This window comes from Rhinolophus sinicus, linkage group LG02 (genome assembly GCF_036562045.2).
Source record: "Rhinolophus sinicus isolate RSC01 linkage group LG02, ASM3656204v1, whole genome shotgun sequence".
NCBI classification, from domain to species: domain Eukaryota; kingdom Metazoa; phylum Chordata; class Mammalia; order Chiroptera; family Rhinolophidae; genus Rhinolophus; species Rhinolophus sinicus.
The window spans coordinates 167,229,125-167,243,926 of record NC_133752.1 but is presented as its reverse complement, the minus strand read 5'-3'; the positions used below and the strand labels follow the sequence as shown (position 1 = coordinate 167,243,926).

The window sequence follows — 14,802 nt, the reverse complement described above, 5'->3', positions numbered from 1 at the left end:
TCCAGTGACTATGTGTGCAAGTCTATCTATTTGGAGATTAATTTATAAGGAAGCCTGCTTGCCAACAGAAGTAAGCCACATTCTCTCATATAAGCTTTTTTAGTGCTAAAAATTATATTTTGGACTCTGTGTGCCATACTTCTCTGTCTTAGTTTTCAATTGATGCACAATTAGGATAGATGGGGGAAACATCAGTTTTATTGGTATTTATTCATTGGACACTCCAAAAACCCCAACATACAAGAAAAGCATGAAATAACAGATTTTCATAAAACACCAGCTCTAATATAATATTTATAGCATGATACTATTTTTGGTAAAATTATATGTAATTATAGGTAATAAAATATAAGCATTTTATACTACTTGCTATATTCCAGCCATGTTCTAGAAGCTTTATAGATGTCTATCTATTTAATTCTCATAAAACTCTACAACATAAATAATATTATCCTAACTTTAATGATGCAAAAATTAAAGCACAAAGGTGTAAAAACAACTTCTGCCAGGTCAGACAGCTTGTAAGTATCAAAGCCAAGATTCAGATTCAGACAGTCTGGCTATTAGAGACTATTAACTCCTACCCTAAGCTGCCTTTCTGTGTGTGTGTGTGTGTGTGTGTGTGTGTGTGTGTGTGTTCACTGTTGTATTCACTTGCCGATAAAATACTGAAGGACTGAAACCAGAATCTTAAAAGTGGTTATCTCTGGACGAGACTATAGTTGATTTTATTTTGTTTCACCTTTGGAAATCTCTGTGCTGTTTCCCACAAAGATCATTTTTTTTTTTTCCCAAGAAAGAACGAGCACCATTGAAATTGATTATTTAAAAATGTGATTAAAATGCAACACATTTCTAATCCATGTTAATGCTGTGTTCTTAACCACTAGTTTATTTCTTGTTCCTCTAATTATTTTGTTTTAACTAAGAACCTTTGTCAGTCTCCTCTTTTTCTCCCTTTTCTTCGATTATGTGGGCTTTAATTTAGCAAAACAGCCTAAATGGTACAGCTGGAAGGCACCTAGAGTCTCTACTCAGACTTCCCAGTTGGTTGCATGTGGTTACAGACTATCATGGTATCGATTACAATTTCTGCTTTGGGATTAGTTAATAAAATGGTTGTTTAAATTATATAAAGGAAACAGTTTGGAAGTCTGAATAAATATTGAGCAAGATGCTCAGGGACTAGTGTTAATTAGGTGAGTGTGCGCGTGACTTGCTTCTCCTTCAGTTTACTACTCAGCTGAATACCATTTGTCAGCCTGGTAGTTTGGATCATCAGACCATTTTCAATTATCTTTATTTGTGGTCATATGCCATTTTATTTATATCTCTAATGGACCATTGGATAAAGACAGGAAGCATAAAAGAGCACTGATTAAAATATAACCTAATGGGGAGCATAAAAAATAATATTATAAATTTTCCTCAAGATTACCTTCATCTGATCAGCAAGTTTCATTCATCTATTCAAACTTTTTACCTAGTACCTCATTTTATGGTTCCATTGTTCCAAAACCAATTTTTGAAAAGGAATAATAAAATGGAGAATTGTATCTCGTCTTTTCCATATTCAGAGAAATATCTGCAAATGATGACATAAACCCATTCTCTTATTTCCTCAATTCTAAAGAAATCTCAAACATTATAAAACTGAGTTTATTGAATTGCTAGGTACTTTTAAAAACTGTAAAGAGTGTAAAAATTCCAAACATAATAACGTCAGCTTTTTCTTATTTTAACACTTTAACACATATAATATGTAAATACCAATATACATATATGACTCTCTAAGCCAAATACAACATAATATCATCCTTGAATTTATTTCCTAACAGGTCATGCTTTTTCTCACAACATTAATATAAAATAAGGAGAGTATATTACATGTTAAATAATATGATATACATGACAAGAAATTTGCCTTCATACTTAATATTACCAAATATAATTAAATAAAGTTTATAATTGTCTACGAACACATAGATCTAAAATAAAACATTTTAGATTGAATCATCTATTTTTAAATAAACTTTTTTTAGTTTATAAATATTTGTAAAGATTATGTGTTACTATGTAAGAATTATAAATCAAGAGATTGGTAAACACTGGCCCAGTGAAGTTCCCATTGGCAAATATGGAAACAGCCGTCATAGAGTACATATCCACACAAAACACTTAGTGAAGCACTTACACACTCACCGATTTGACTATTAACCAAAATATCACTAAAATCCATGATTCTTAGCCACAATGTATCATAGCAGTCTCCCTGCTTGCCTATCTATCTTTCTACCTATTCCTATTATATAACACTCCCAACTCAAAATGAATCTTGTTAAAGTAGAGCTTTTATAAAGAGTTATTCGATCTTCTCCTTTAAGCATCAGTATTGTTTAACTTTTATTTTGGTATCACTTCAAACATAGAGAAAAGTTGCACAAATTATACAGAATTTCCATGTGTTCTTTACTCAGATTAACCAATTGGATACATTTTGCATCATTTGCTTTCCCTCTCTCTCTCTCCCCACCCCACCCCTTCTCTCTGTATACACAGTCCTCCTTTGGTATCCATGGGGGATGGGTTCCAGGGCTCCCCACCGAGAATACCAAACTTTGAGGATGTTCAAGTTCCTTATATAAAATGGCATAGTATTTGCATATCAACTAAGCACATCTTCCTGTGTACTTCAAATCATCTATAGATTAATCAATGCAAATGCTATGTAAATGGTTGTTATACTGTATTATTTATGGAATAATAACGGGAAAAAAAGTCTGTAAATGTTCAGTACAGACCCAACCATCCTAGGCCTGACTACACAGTACACGTAAGCAACAATGTAATGGGTTTTCAAATATCTTTGATCAGTAGTTGGTTAAATCCTCAGATGCTAAACTCATGGATATGAGGGGCCAACTATATGTATTCCTCTCCACCCCTGAACCACTTGAATAAGTTGGAGATATTGTGGTCCTTTAAATATTACTAATTATTTCTATGTATATTTCCTAAAAGCAAGATATTCTATTGTATAACCAGAATACAGTCATCAAAGTCTGAGAACTTAACATTGGTTCAATATTATCTAAGCCATGGTCTATATTCAAATTGTGTCAATTGTCCTAATAATGTCTTGTGGCATTTTTGTTTACATGGCCTAGGACCCAATCCAGGCCATGCATTGTACTTAGTTATCACATTTCTTTAGTTTATTTTGATTAGGAAGAGTTACTCAGCTTTTCTTGTCTTTTTTGTTTTATTTCATTTTGTTTTATTTCTTGAGCTTCACATTTGTTAAGAGTATAAATTAGTTGTTTTACAAACTATCCCTCATTATGAGTTTGTCTAATGTTTCTTCATAATTAGGTTTTGGTTACACATTTTGGACAGGAATACCACTGAGTGATATTATGTCCTGTTGAGACATATGATGTCAGTTTGTTCCAATATTGGAGATGTTAGCTTTGATCACAGTCGGTTTTTTCAGTGTAGTTATTATTTTTCCTTTGTAAGTAAAAGTAATTTTTGTACATATCTTTTGAGACTATATAAATATCCTGTTTCTCATCAGATTTGATCCCCATCAGTTTTAGATCCATTGATGATTTTCTGATTCCATTTTTATATTTATTAGTTGGCATTCTACTATAAAAGCTTCCATTTCTCTCTCAAAATATATTATTCATTTGTTTCAGTGTAGACTCATGAGATTTTATTTTACTCAAGGGGTTATGATCTATTGCCTTTGTTATATTCATGTTCAAATTTTCCAATAGAAGTTCCTCCACACTGCTTCCTATATTTTACTGTTATGTTCTAGTAAAAATCCCTTAAAATTGGTTCCTGTATCCTTTTGATATGCTCCATCATTGTTTGGGTACTTCCCTACTTTCTGGATCCTGAAGAAGTTCTAGGCTCATTTTTCACTGTCCCTGGCACAGCTCTCAAATTAACCCTTTTTCCAGAAAATGTTGGTTCCTTTAGTGGTCAGTAATAATTAGAAACTAGAGTAGAGATAGAGATATATGTACACTCAGGAAATATATATCTGTACTTACAAATATAGATTAATAATACAGATATAGGTAAATGTATAGATAGTAAACATGGGTTTACACTGAAACCTCCAATTCTAGTCCAACACCATCTTCTACTCTGACCAACACTGATCAGTACTGAAATAATCATTTATTTTTCTTCTTGGAAAATTTTTTTTCCTCTCTATTATCAACTTTAGATAATCTCTTATCATGGGTTCTTATATCAATAATGTTTTGTTTTTCCCTAATATATTTGACTTCTAAACCTTATACAATGTCATGTTATCTTTGAATGTGTTTTTCGATAAATCCATGCTCTGTCTTAGCTCACTAACTTAAGGTAAAACTAAACTTATAAAAGAACTTGTTACCTTTCTAATTATTAACCAGGAGTGACAAGTGTCTCTATTTGCAGTTCCGTTGTATTTGCTCAAGTCTATCTGTCCTGAGTACTTTTTGACTTTTAGTTGGTCACCTGTGTGTTCTTTACTAAGCTGAAGCAATAGAAAAGTCTTCACTGTTTTTGGTGGTGTCATCATTTTATTTGTTTCTGTATTTATTGCATTTGTTTTGTAGTTTTTTTGTATTTTCCTATTTGCTTTTTGCTAGAAGGTTAGTTTCTAGATTGGGTCCAAGACCCAATTCAGCAAAAACATGGAGTCTGTTATAATTCTCCCTACCACAATTAAACATCCTCCCCAAAGACAGAAATTCATAATTTTGCTGTTTAAAATATTCTCTTACTAGAGAGGTTGGCTATACACAATTGTACAAGTCTTTATGTGAGGTCTGACAATGTTCACCAACTCATTCTAGAAAAGTTGCTCCATACTTCATTGCTGAATATCACTATGGTCACCTTCAAAGTACTCCCCTTGGGAAGCTATGCACCAATGCCTGTGCCTAGTCTACCCTTCAAAGCAATTTTGGAACTCATTTTCTGGAATGGTTATCAGAGCTGTCATTGTATTACCCTTGATGTCCTGAATGTCATTAAAATGTCTTCCTTTCAATATTTCCTTTATCTTTGGGTAAAGAAAGAAGTGATTGGGGGCCAGATCAGGTGAGTAGGGAGGGTGTCCCATTACAGTTGTTTGTTTACTTGTTAAAAACTCCTTCTGGGACAGTGCCATGTGAGCTGGTTCATTGTCATGACACAAGAGCCATGAACTGTTGGCGAAAAGTTCAGGTCATCTATCTTTTTCACGCAGCCTTTTCAGCCCTTCCAAATAGTAAACTTGGTTAATTGTTTGTCTAGCTGGTACAAATTCATAATGAATAATCCCTCTGATATCCAAAAAGGTTAGCAACATCCGTGCAACAAATTTGTGAACTTAGTTGTCAGACCTCATATGTTCATGTGGATATTCTTTGTATGAGTTAAGTATGTGCTTGTGCTAGAAATAGCAAAGTTGAAAGAAATCTGAAGAAATTTAGGGGTAAGAAGTTGAGCGAATGTGTGGAATGACTACCACATTATCACTGGGCAAAGCACGTTTGTCAACAGAAAACAAATTGGTCATGGACAGGCTGGAAGACCCCAGCAGAATGAAAAATAGTTCAAAACAGTCATAATGGAGATTAAAACAGAAAGTTAAATGGAAATGAGTAAAAAAGTTTGTGAATGGCATTGATTGCTAGAATGAGTCAGATTGGATAATATGAATTTATACGGAAGAACATCAATATCTGTATGTGATTTATGCCAAAAACATAATAATTCTTTCTCCTGTATTTGATGGCATATATCTCCTCATCATCCTTCTTCTATCAGATTTGTTCAATCAATATATATTATATACCTAATATACACAGAAATGTTTTCTAGATGCTTGGAAGATAGGTAGCTTTAGAAGATGTGATTCCTATCTTTGCAAAGTCTATCGTCTAATAAATAAGATAGCTACAGCTGTAACTATAATTCAAAGTTATGTCATGCCAATGCATAGACTAAGGGGTAAGAGTGTAGGTTCTGGAGCCAAACTGTCTTGATTCTAACCCTGATGCACAACTTTTAGCTATGTGGCCTTGGAAAAATTATCTACCCTCAATTTCCTTATCAATAAGAGTACCCACCTCAGAGGTTTGCTGTGAGAATCAAATGAGCAAATATGTGCAGTGATCTTAGCATCATGCCTGGATAGAAAGTACTCAAAAAATATTAGTTACTACTATTAAAGGAAATAAAAATCTCTTTTTACTTAGGGAATCAGAAAAGTTTTCACGATTAGGCACCACTCAAGTTGAACTTGAAAGGTAGAGTTTAGACAGCTAGAGTGAGGGGAGAAGGCATTCCAAACAGGAGAGTAAAAGAGCAGAGGTCTAACATGAAACAAGCAGACCTCCTTTAAGAAGCTCTGCATTTCCACCATAGGCACATAGGAGTCAAGGTCAAAATCTTAAGGTGGGCAATTGGTAACAAGTGAGATTAAATGCCTAATGATTGCTTCTCCTCTTGGTCCTCTCACATTCTCCTCTCCTGTTTCTAACCTGATGTTTTTTTCTGTGTAAAAAGACAGGGATGGATTAGATGATTCCATTATTATTCAGATGAGAACACTGAAACCAAAATCATGACAAAATTAGCTTAAGGTCATATACTAGATATTTGCAGGAGCAAGCCATCATCTGCCCTACACCCAAAGCAGTAGTTGTCTCACCGGTAATTTCTTTTAGTCTTTCTCCAACTCTTTCCTTCTAAACCCTAATATATACACACACACACACACACACACACACACACACACAATATCTTATTTTCCATCTGTTTACAGGTAGACAATTGTGTATTCTAATGTGAACACCTTGAGGTAATGAACTCAGTTTTGCCTATATTGACCCAAAGGAGTGATTGGTTTCAAGCCAAACAGAAGAAAGTAGCCCTGTAAGCCTGCTGTTAGGGGTATTTTTTTCATTAGAGTAGGAAGATTACAAAGAATTCCTTCATGTAATCCAGTTGGCTAATGCTGTTGTGTGTGAAGGAGAAAGCAGAGCTGATAAATTCTGATTTACACCCCAAAATCATGTGAACAAGTGAGGCAAAAAACCAGTGCATAACACTAGAAAAAAACGAATAAAAATTAAATTTTTAAAAAAGATTACTTCTGAAATATTCAAAATAATTCTCTGCATCTTAAATTAGTAGGTGCTTGCCAGTTTTGCCTTTTACTTGGGACTTGCATAAAATTGGTATCAGTATCCCAGGGAGCCAAAGTATTATATCAAGTTAGCCAAGCAATTTTTTATACAGCTTTGCATAGTGCCAGGTAGGTACTAGACTAGTCAGACGGATCACTTCTTAAACTATATAAATGTCTAACCACTATGCTGTAGACTTGAAACTAATATAGAATAACATTGAATGTCAAAATAAATATAGTGTTAAAGAAAAAGCAGGCATTTTGGTCTAAATAAACACTAAACCATGTATCAGCAAAGCTAAATTTTAATCCAAGAGTCATTCATTGCGAACTAGATGTATGATATGGACAAGTTATTTAACATCTTATTTAACATTTCTGAGCTTCTGTATTATTTCTGAATCATTGATTACACTTTGTTAAATGCATTAATTATCTTCTTAAAGGAAATCATTATTTTTACCCAAATTGTTTGATTTTATTTCATGTTTTCTTTTCTTTCAGAATATCAGTTAATTTCAATGAGATTATAATTGCAGAATCACTGAATAAGTAGAACAGGACTTTTAAAAAATTTCTTTCTTCTCTCCTGAAATATCTACTAAACACCCATCAAATGATATTATTCAGCTTTAAAGAAGTATATGAAATCAGTGGAATAAATTTTCTTACTGGAGAACTTCCACTTTCTTTTTTTTAGATTACACAGACATGTACATTTTCACTGACAGTTGTAATTTGTTTTAGTTGCTATCTATGGTATTAAGTTGTCATAATTTAGAATATTAACTTAAATAAAGCTTAGACATACAAGAAAAACAGAACAAGTTGGGAAAAATAAAGAATAAGTTGGTTACTTAAAAAGTAATTGCGATGTTTCTATGTTATAATGGAAAAAGTGCTTAAATAAAGTTGTGCAGCTAGCGATGTGTCTCTATTTAAATGCTAACAAATGAATTTGTGAATTGACAATTATTGTTTTTATGCCTTTAATCCTCCCTCCCTCTCTTCATTATAAATGTTTTTTGGCTCTCTTTTGTGTCATTTTTTATACACATGCCCTTATACCTCAGTCTTCTACTCAATGCTATTAAACGATTGGGATTATTGGGGTTCAACTAGATTCTCAATGTCCCTGGCTTCACTCCTTGTATATAAACACATTTGTTTTTATTCTTAATTGCTTTTTAAAATCAATTCCTTACTAGAACATACTATTTAGTCCTTCAAAACCCACTCTGTTATTTTACAAAGATGGCAAATTTAAACTTCTGCTGAGTGTGACACACCATTAACTGCACACAATCTGTAGCTCCTATATTAATACTCACTGATACGTTAATGTAATAATGACCCATCTGCTACTGCTGTCTAAGAGGCAGTTTCTATCTACAGGGATGGAAATGATGACAGAGTCTCTCTGAGCTGCCTGATGTCAGAGCTGGGGAAGGTGGAAAGGGTATATAAAAGCTGGATTACTGGTTAGTAAATTGGAGGTAAATACTCCAGTGGATGCAAGCTTGGGATTTTTCATGAAGCTTTCTTGCTATCAAAGGCATTTTCTTATATTGCTGATACTGAAACATTAAAAAGTAAAAAATTTCCTGTTTCTGGTAAAGTATTACTTATTTAGGGAAGAGCAGACTTGAGATTAAAGGAAGAGTAAAGGTAAAATGTACTATAATATCAATTTTCCAGATTGTGTAGAGAAGGAGATTGGGAAAGTGAAAATTTTGAAAATTGTGTGAACAGTATTAAGGGACTATGTCAACAAAATTATAATTCTTGGAGGTTCTGTTTTTTAAAAAGATTTTTAAAGTAGGCTCTACTTTCAAATTCCTTCAATTAGAGCTAAAAGAAATTTCTTGATTTCAGTGCTGAATTACTATTTTCAGAACATTTGAGAAGCAGTGTGCACTCTGAAGCTGCCAGCAGTTCTCATCATGCTCTCTGTTGCATTAAGCCCTCTGAAAGCTACACTCATTGAAAGGTTAGTAATTTTAAAATCTTGTTTCCTTTGTAAAATATGGGAAAAATAGAATTAAATACTGCTACATAACTAACAACCCTTGTGCCTTTAGAGTTCTGACGAAATCATCCTTGAGAATAGTACATTAAGCTATTCAACTGTTCCTTGAATCATGTGTTCTTTAAAGAATAATGCCAGTGGCTGATAAATGCTTCTGATGAAACTTCTAACAGACAGAAATGGATAGTTCCAGTTTTGTCAAGAAATATGCTGTTGGAACTTAAAGCAGCGAAGGCAGAACAGGAAGCGGGAGAAACCAAAAGGTAGTAATTTCTACTATATTAACCTGATTCTTAAACAAATTGGAGAAACTTAAAGTGTATATTTCATATCAGGTGGAATTTTTTGGTATATTTTCATATATTCTTTTTCTCAGAGGGCTCTGGCAGTATCTAAAACTTTTATGTCACCTTCTAGAAATAAAAATGTATAGGAATAATCAGGGAGAAATGAAAATTTTTAAAAAGTTAAATTTAGAAGAACTAGTTACAAAGCCGTTTGTTCTTAGGTGATTCTTTCTAACTTGATAACTGTTTTGTTAAGAAAACAGAATTATAAAAAAAATATTCTTCATGAGGTTACTTCTGATCTGCTCTAAATGTAAATGAATATTAATACTTCTTGAACATGTTTTCAATGGATAGCATGTGCATAAGGATTTCCAAGGAAGGCTTATTTTGAAAGGTGTCATGTCATTTAAATGGTTGGTCATTTGGAGGAAGTCTAAAAACTAAGTCAGGTGAAAATGTTAGCAGTAATTACAGCTTTCAAGTGGAAAGCCTCTGAAACTATAATTCTTCATGTATTTAAAGGATTCTTAAGTCCAGATTCATGCATAAGTCATAAATAATATGAGGATGTGTGTACCTAAATCAGTTTGGACTTAACATGGGCTTGTGGAATGGAATTTATACTCTTTAAGACCAAGGAGAACTAAATTTTCTTTTGAAAACAGTTTGCTTTAAGTCATATTAGAATTCTTTTCAGAATTATCTGCATCTTCTTTATTTTCCTTTAGAATATTTTTGTCGAGGTGGAGGTGTGTGGCAATGTGTAAAGATTTCTACAGCACCTATGTACAATACATAATAAGAATTATCAGAAGAATTTTCTTCATCATTTCAGGGTTTATCTAGTTTATAGGATCTTCTCAGAATTGACTGCAATTTTCAAATTTTTTTCTGGATAAAAACAACTTTAAAACTGACATGAAGTGTCTGGTAAACTAGCAGAACAATTGAAGGATGACAGGAAAATTAGCAGTATTACCTAGTATTTCTGTCTATGTCTTGATCTTTTCTTTCATTAGATATAGACATTTGCTAAGCACTTTTACTCAGTGTGTCTTTATGGATATTAATTTATTATGAGGTGAACTTCACTCAGAAAAAGAATAGTACATACCATTATTTGTTACCAAATGATTTTTATGCTAGTCAACACAATCTCTTACTTTAAATTGTTAGAAATACATGTAAAACCTTCTTCAAATTGATTTTTATGTTTCCTGAAATCAATATATTTGGTCATTTTTTTAAAGGGGAGGGAGAACTTATCACGCTGAGCTGTTCAACCATGTAATATTCTATGAATTTCATAAAAAGCTGATAAAGTCTACGTAGAAAATTTCTCAAATTTTAAACACCTTTAAAAAAATAAGACTGGTATACATTTTTTATTCAATACCATATTTCTCTCAAAGCACAATCATCTCATTTGAGATCTTCTTCAACTTTTAGGTATACTTGTCTGAGATGGGATTAAGAGGTAATGAACTGACTTTACAAGCCGTACCAAAAAATAAGTATTTTATATTCATGACTGAGGCAAAAAGATCACACACTTGCCCCCCCACCCACCTTTTTATGCTCAGCAGCAAATATCTACCTCGCAGATATCAGAGGTAGCTGAAAGTATAACTCCGTGGGTTTTAAGCTATAATCACTAAGAGCTACCTGTAGGAACTCACACATCTCCACAGATGAATGTTAAAAGCTGGAAGCAAGGATCATTTTAAAAAGCCCTTGAAACTAAGATGTTTTAAAAGAGAAATTTTAAGAGTTACAGTTTGGCCTAAGGTCATCACTGTTAAACTCTCTTAAAGTCAAGAATTTCAGTATATGTGTGCACATTTGTAAGTGGTCAGTAGCTTTAAACTAGAGCTTGTTACTAGCTGGTGGGCAGGCTGGACTCATCTGCCTGGAAAATCAATGGAGGAAAAAGCACCTGAAAGTCAGTGAAATCATAATTATGAAACCAACCAACATAAAAGATCATAATATTTATTTTAAGTAGAATAATGGCCCTTCTAGCTAACACAAATAACAATTTAGTTAGAATAATTTTAAATCCTATTACAGTCCTTGAGAACAATTATCAAAGTACCACTCAGACATTTAGCACATAGGGTATTTTACACTTTGCTCCAAGCATATGTCAACCATAGCTTGGGACAGATATCCCTTTGAAATTTCCCAATCTGACCCATGGTGTTTTTTTTCATTGATTTAAATTTATTAGTGTGAAATGTTTGGGTCAAATTCTAATTCCTGGTGTTTTTCAGGAAACATTTATTGACTTTTAGAATTTTTGGCCAGTGTATGAATTACTGGCTTAGTCCATGAAAGCATTAAGCCATTCTTTGGAAATGCACATTAAGCCATGCTTACTACACACGCAAAATCTGAATAGATAGTATAAATAATAGTGATATATAGACCAGGTAATTAGGTCCCAAAGTATAATTGGTTTGTCAGTACACATTTATACTCAACAGATATCCAGTTCACTTGATTCTGCAAGAAGGATTTTCTGTATTTGGGAGGAAATATGACAATAAACACCTTAAAGTGTCACAAATGTTAAAATATTTACTCTTAGTCTATCTCTACACAGAGATACAGATAATGAAGTATTCCCCACACAAAGTAGATACGTAGAGATAAAATCCATTGCATTTTGCCCCAGGTTATGTATGTCCACTGGCTTCTGGACATAATCTCACACCTATGTCTCTTTCCCACTTTACACTTACCCAAAGTTTCACCAACATTTTGATTTATATTGCACTGAAAATGAAAACATTTCCCTGTCTTTCCTAATCATCAGCAAAAAGAAAGCAATGCCATTATTCTGTATCTATTTCCAATACCACTTTGCAAGTACATTGAAACAAAAAGGTAGTATAAAAATATAGAGTTAATATAAATATATTCTGTAAACAAAAACAGAAGTTAACATTGAAATGATTTAATCATAGTTATTTCTGACTTACCTATAATATTATATGTGATTGTTCCAGATGGTTGAAAGAATGTGGTGAATATTAATACCATTGACATAAAAAGTCTTTTGGTTTTAACATTTCACCTAGTCCTGTCACTAAAATTATTGAAAGCATAGGAACCAAGTAGGTGGCAGGAAGATGGTAATGTTTACATATTTATGCTAAGAGTAATAGAACTCCCACACTACAATAGTCAGAGTGGAATTACCCTTGAGACTTTGTAATACTCCTGATTCAATTATCTCAGGGAACTAACAAAAATTAACCTATACTGCTTAATTCTTATTGGAACAATGTAGGAAATGAAGATATATATTTTTAGTTCCTTATTTTTCAGATTACATAAATATTTTACATTCTAAATCCCTTTTATATATCAGGAAATAGATTATTTTTAAATTAAATTTATTGTGGTGACAATGGTTAGTAAAATTACAGAGGTTTCAAGAGTACAATTCTATAATACATCATATATATGTTACATTGTGTGCTCACCACCCAGAGTCAGTTCTCTTTCCATCACCATATATTTGACCCCCTTTACTCTACTCTACTATTACCCCACCATCAAAGAGATTTAGAAGAATATAAGACAAACACACTTTACTATTATTATCTGGAATATATTCTGAATTTCCAAAGAAAGGATCATACTGCAAAATTCAACATTGTTATAATGGAAGGTTTGTTATATGATCTCCTGGTCAAAACTTGATTCTGCAGCATCTTCGAGGTGCCAAAAAAAAGTCTGTCAGTCATCCAGATGATTCCAAATCAAAACAATGAGTAACTGATGTGAAAACATTTCCTTTAGTTTTCATCAATATGAGATATTTTGTGTCATATAGCTGTATCCAACCCTGCATCTAAGACTAGTCTTTCATGTTTATTCCATGTTTCCAGGCCTCAGGTGGAAAAACGGAAATGTAACACTGCCACATGTGCAACCTGATACATATGGCAAGAGGAATACAGTTGAGATTTTAAACAGAGAACCATTGAATTACTTACCCCTTTGGAGGCCAATGTATTTGTACAGTTCTTACTGCTTATGTATAAATACTCTAGTGATTTCCTGTATAATTTAATATCTTTTTCATTTCTAGCCTGAATATTTGAGTCTGTGTATCACGTTTGTTGCCAGTACCTATAGATTGTAATGTTAAAATGGTTTTAAATTTAATAGTAATTAAGATCCCATAATAAAAAGACAACGTTTTATAAAATGAAATATTCTTGCTATAGATTGTTCTTTTAAAAAGCGATGTGTTTTGCTTATATTTATGACATGAGTTTGAGAACAAAGAAGAAAATGGTAGCTGAAAACTTGTTAATTGTAAACAGCTAATGATAAAGTTATGGTTCTGAACATTAGAAAACCAGCAATAGTAATGATCCTTGTTAAGCAATCTCTTTTTGCATTAGATTTCTGAAATGAGATAATGTTGTTTAAAAACAAAAATAAATTAAATCCTGCTCCTGACTCAGCTGAAATATTTAAATTTTTTTTCTTTTATGGTGAAGTGAAAACTGCTGAATGAATAGGCCCATATCCAGTTGCCAGTCCCTTGAGGTCTTTCTCATGTGACTTCAGACCACATTTTCATCCACATTGCTACTGCTCTCCATGTACATTAACCTTCTATATATTTCATACTCACACTCACCCACCTTCATACCCTTGCCTGGACAATTTGCTCACTTTGCAATATTTTCCCCTTACCCTCTGGGTGTCTACACCACATTATGTCTTCTCAAATGCCACATTCTCTAAGGAATCTCTCACAAAACTTTCAGCTCTGCTCTGAATTTACATAGACTCCTATCTGTATTACTCATCTGATATCAGTTTATGCAAACATTCACTCAGTCACTCAACAAATGTTTATTGAGCTCACTTTTGTGTTTGATATTATCTTAGTGGTTCAGGTATCAAGACTACCTTGAAGAAGTTGATGGCTTCTACCTCGTATTTTGGTTATATGTACAGAGGTGTTATTTCCTCATCTAGCCTGAAAAGTACCTGAAGACAGGGATGTCTGAGTTATCTCTATAATCTCCACAATAGTTAAGCTCATTACTTGCACATAACAGGTGCTCAATAACTACTGTTTAAATAAATGTATTTCCTGAGTAATAAACAAATAAATGAATGAGTAAATTTTAATATGAAGTTAAGATTTAATACAGTATGATAAAGTTAATAGTGTAACATCTTGAGCTCCCTTTGTAAAACAAAGATAACAGTTGCAAGGTTTTGTTAAATGTGTTAAAGAGTAGGAATAAAATATGCAAAGCACC

At 32.9% G+C, this 14,802-nt stretch overlaps 2 protein-coding genes across 7 annotated transcripts in view; one reads left to right on the top strand and one right to left on the bottom strand.

Annotated features, from left to right (window-relative positions):
- The window catches only part of SLCO1A2 (solute carrier organic anion transporter family member 1A2), a 64,404-nt gene that overhangs the window by 42,348 nt on the left and 7,254 nt on the right, over positions 1–14,802 (bottom strand). The window lies entirely within an intron of this gene.
- IAPP (islet amyloid polypeptide) lies at positions 5,502–14,043 on the top strand. The gene is given in 4 exon segments (XM_074324906.1): positions 5,502–5,541; positions 9,095–9,176; positions 13,405–13,449; positions 13,451–14,043. Coding segments are annotated over 4 exon segments (306 nt in total). The 3' UTR covers positions 13,590–14,043.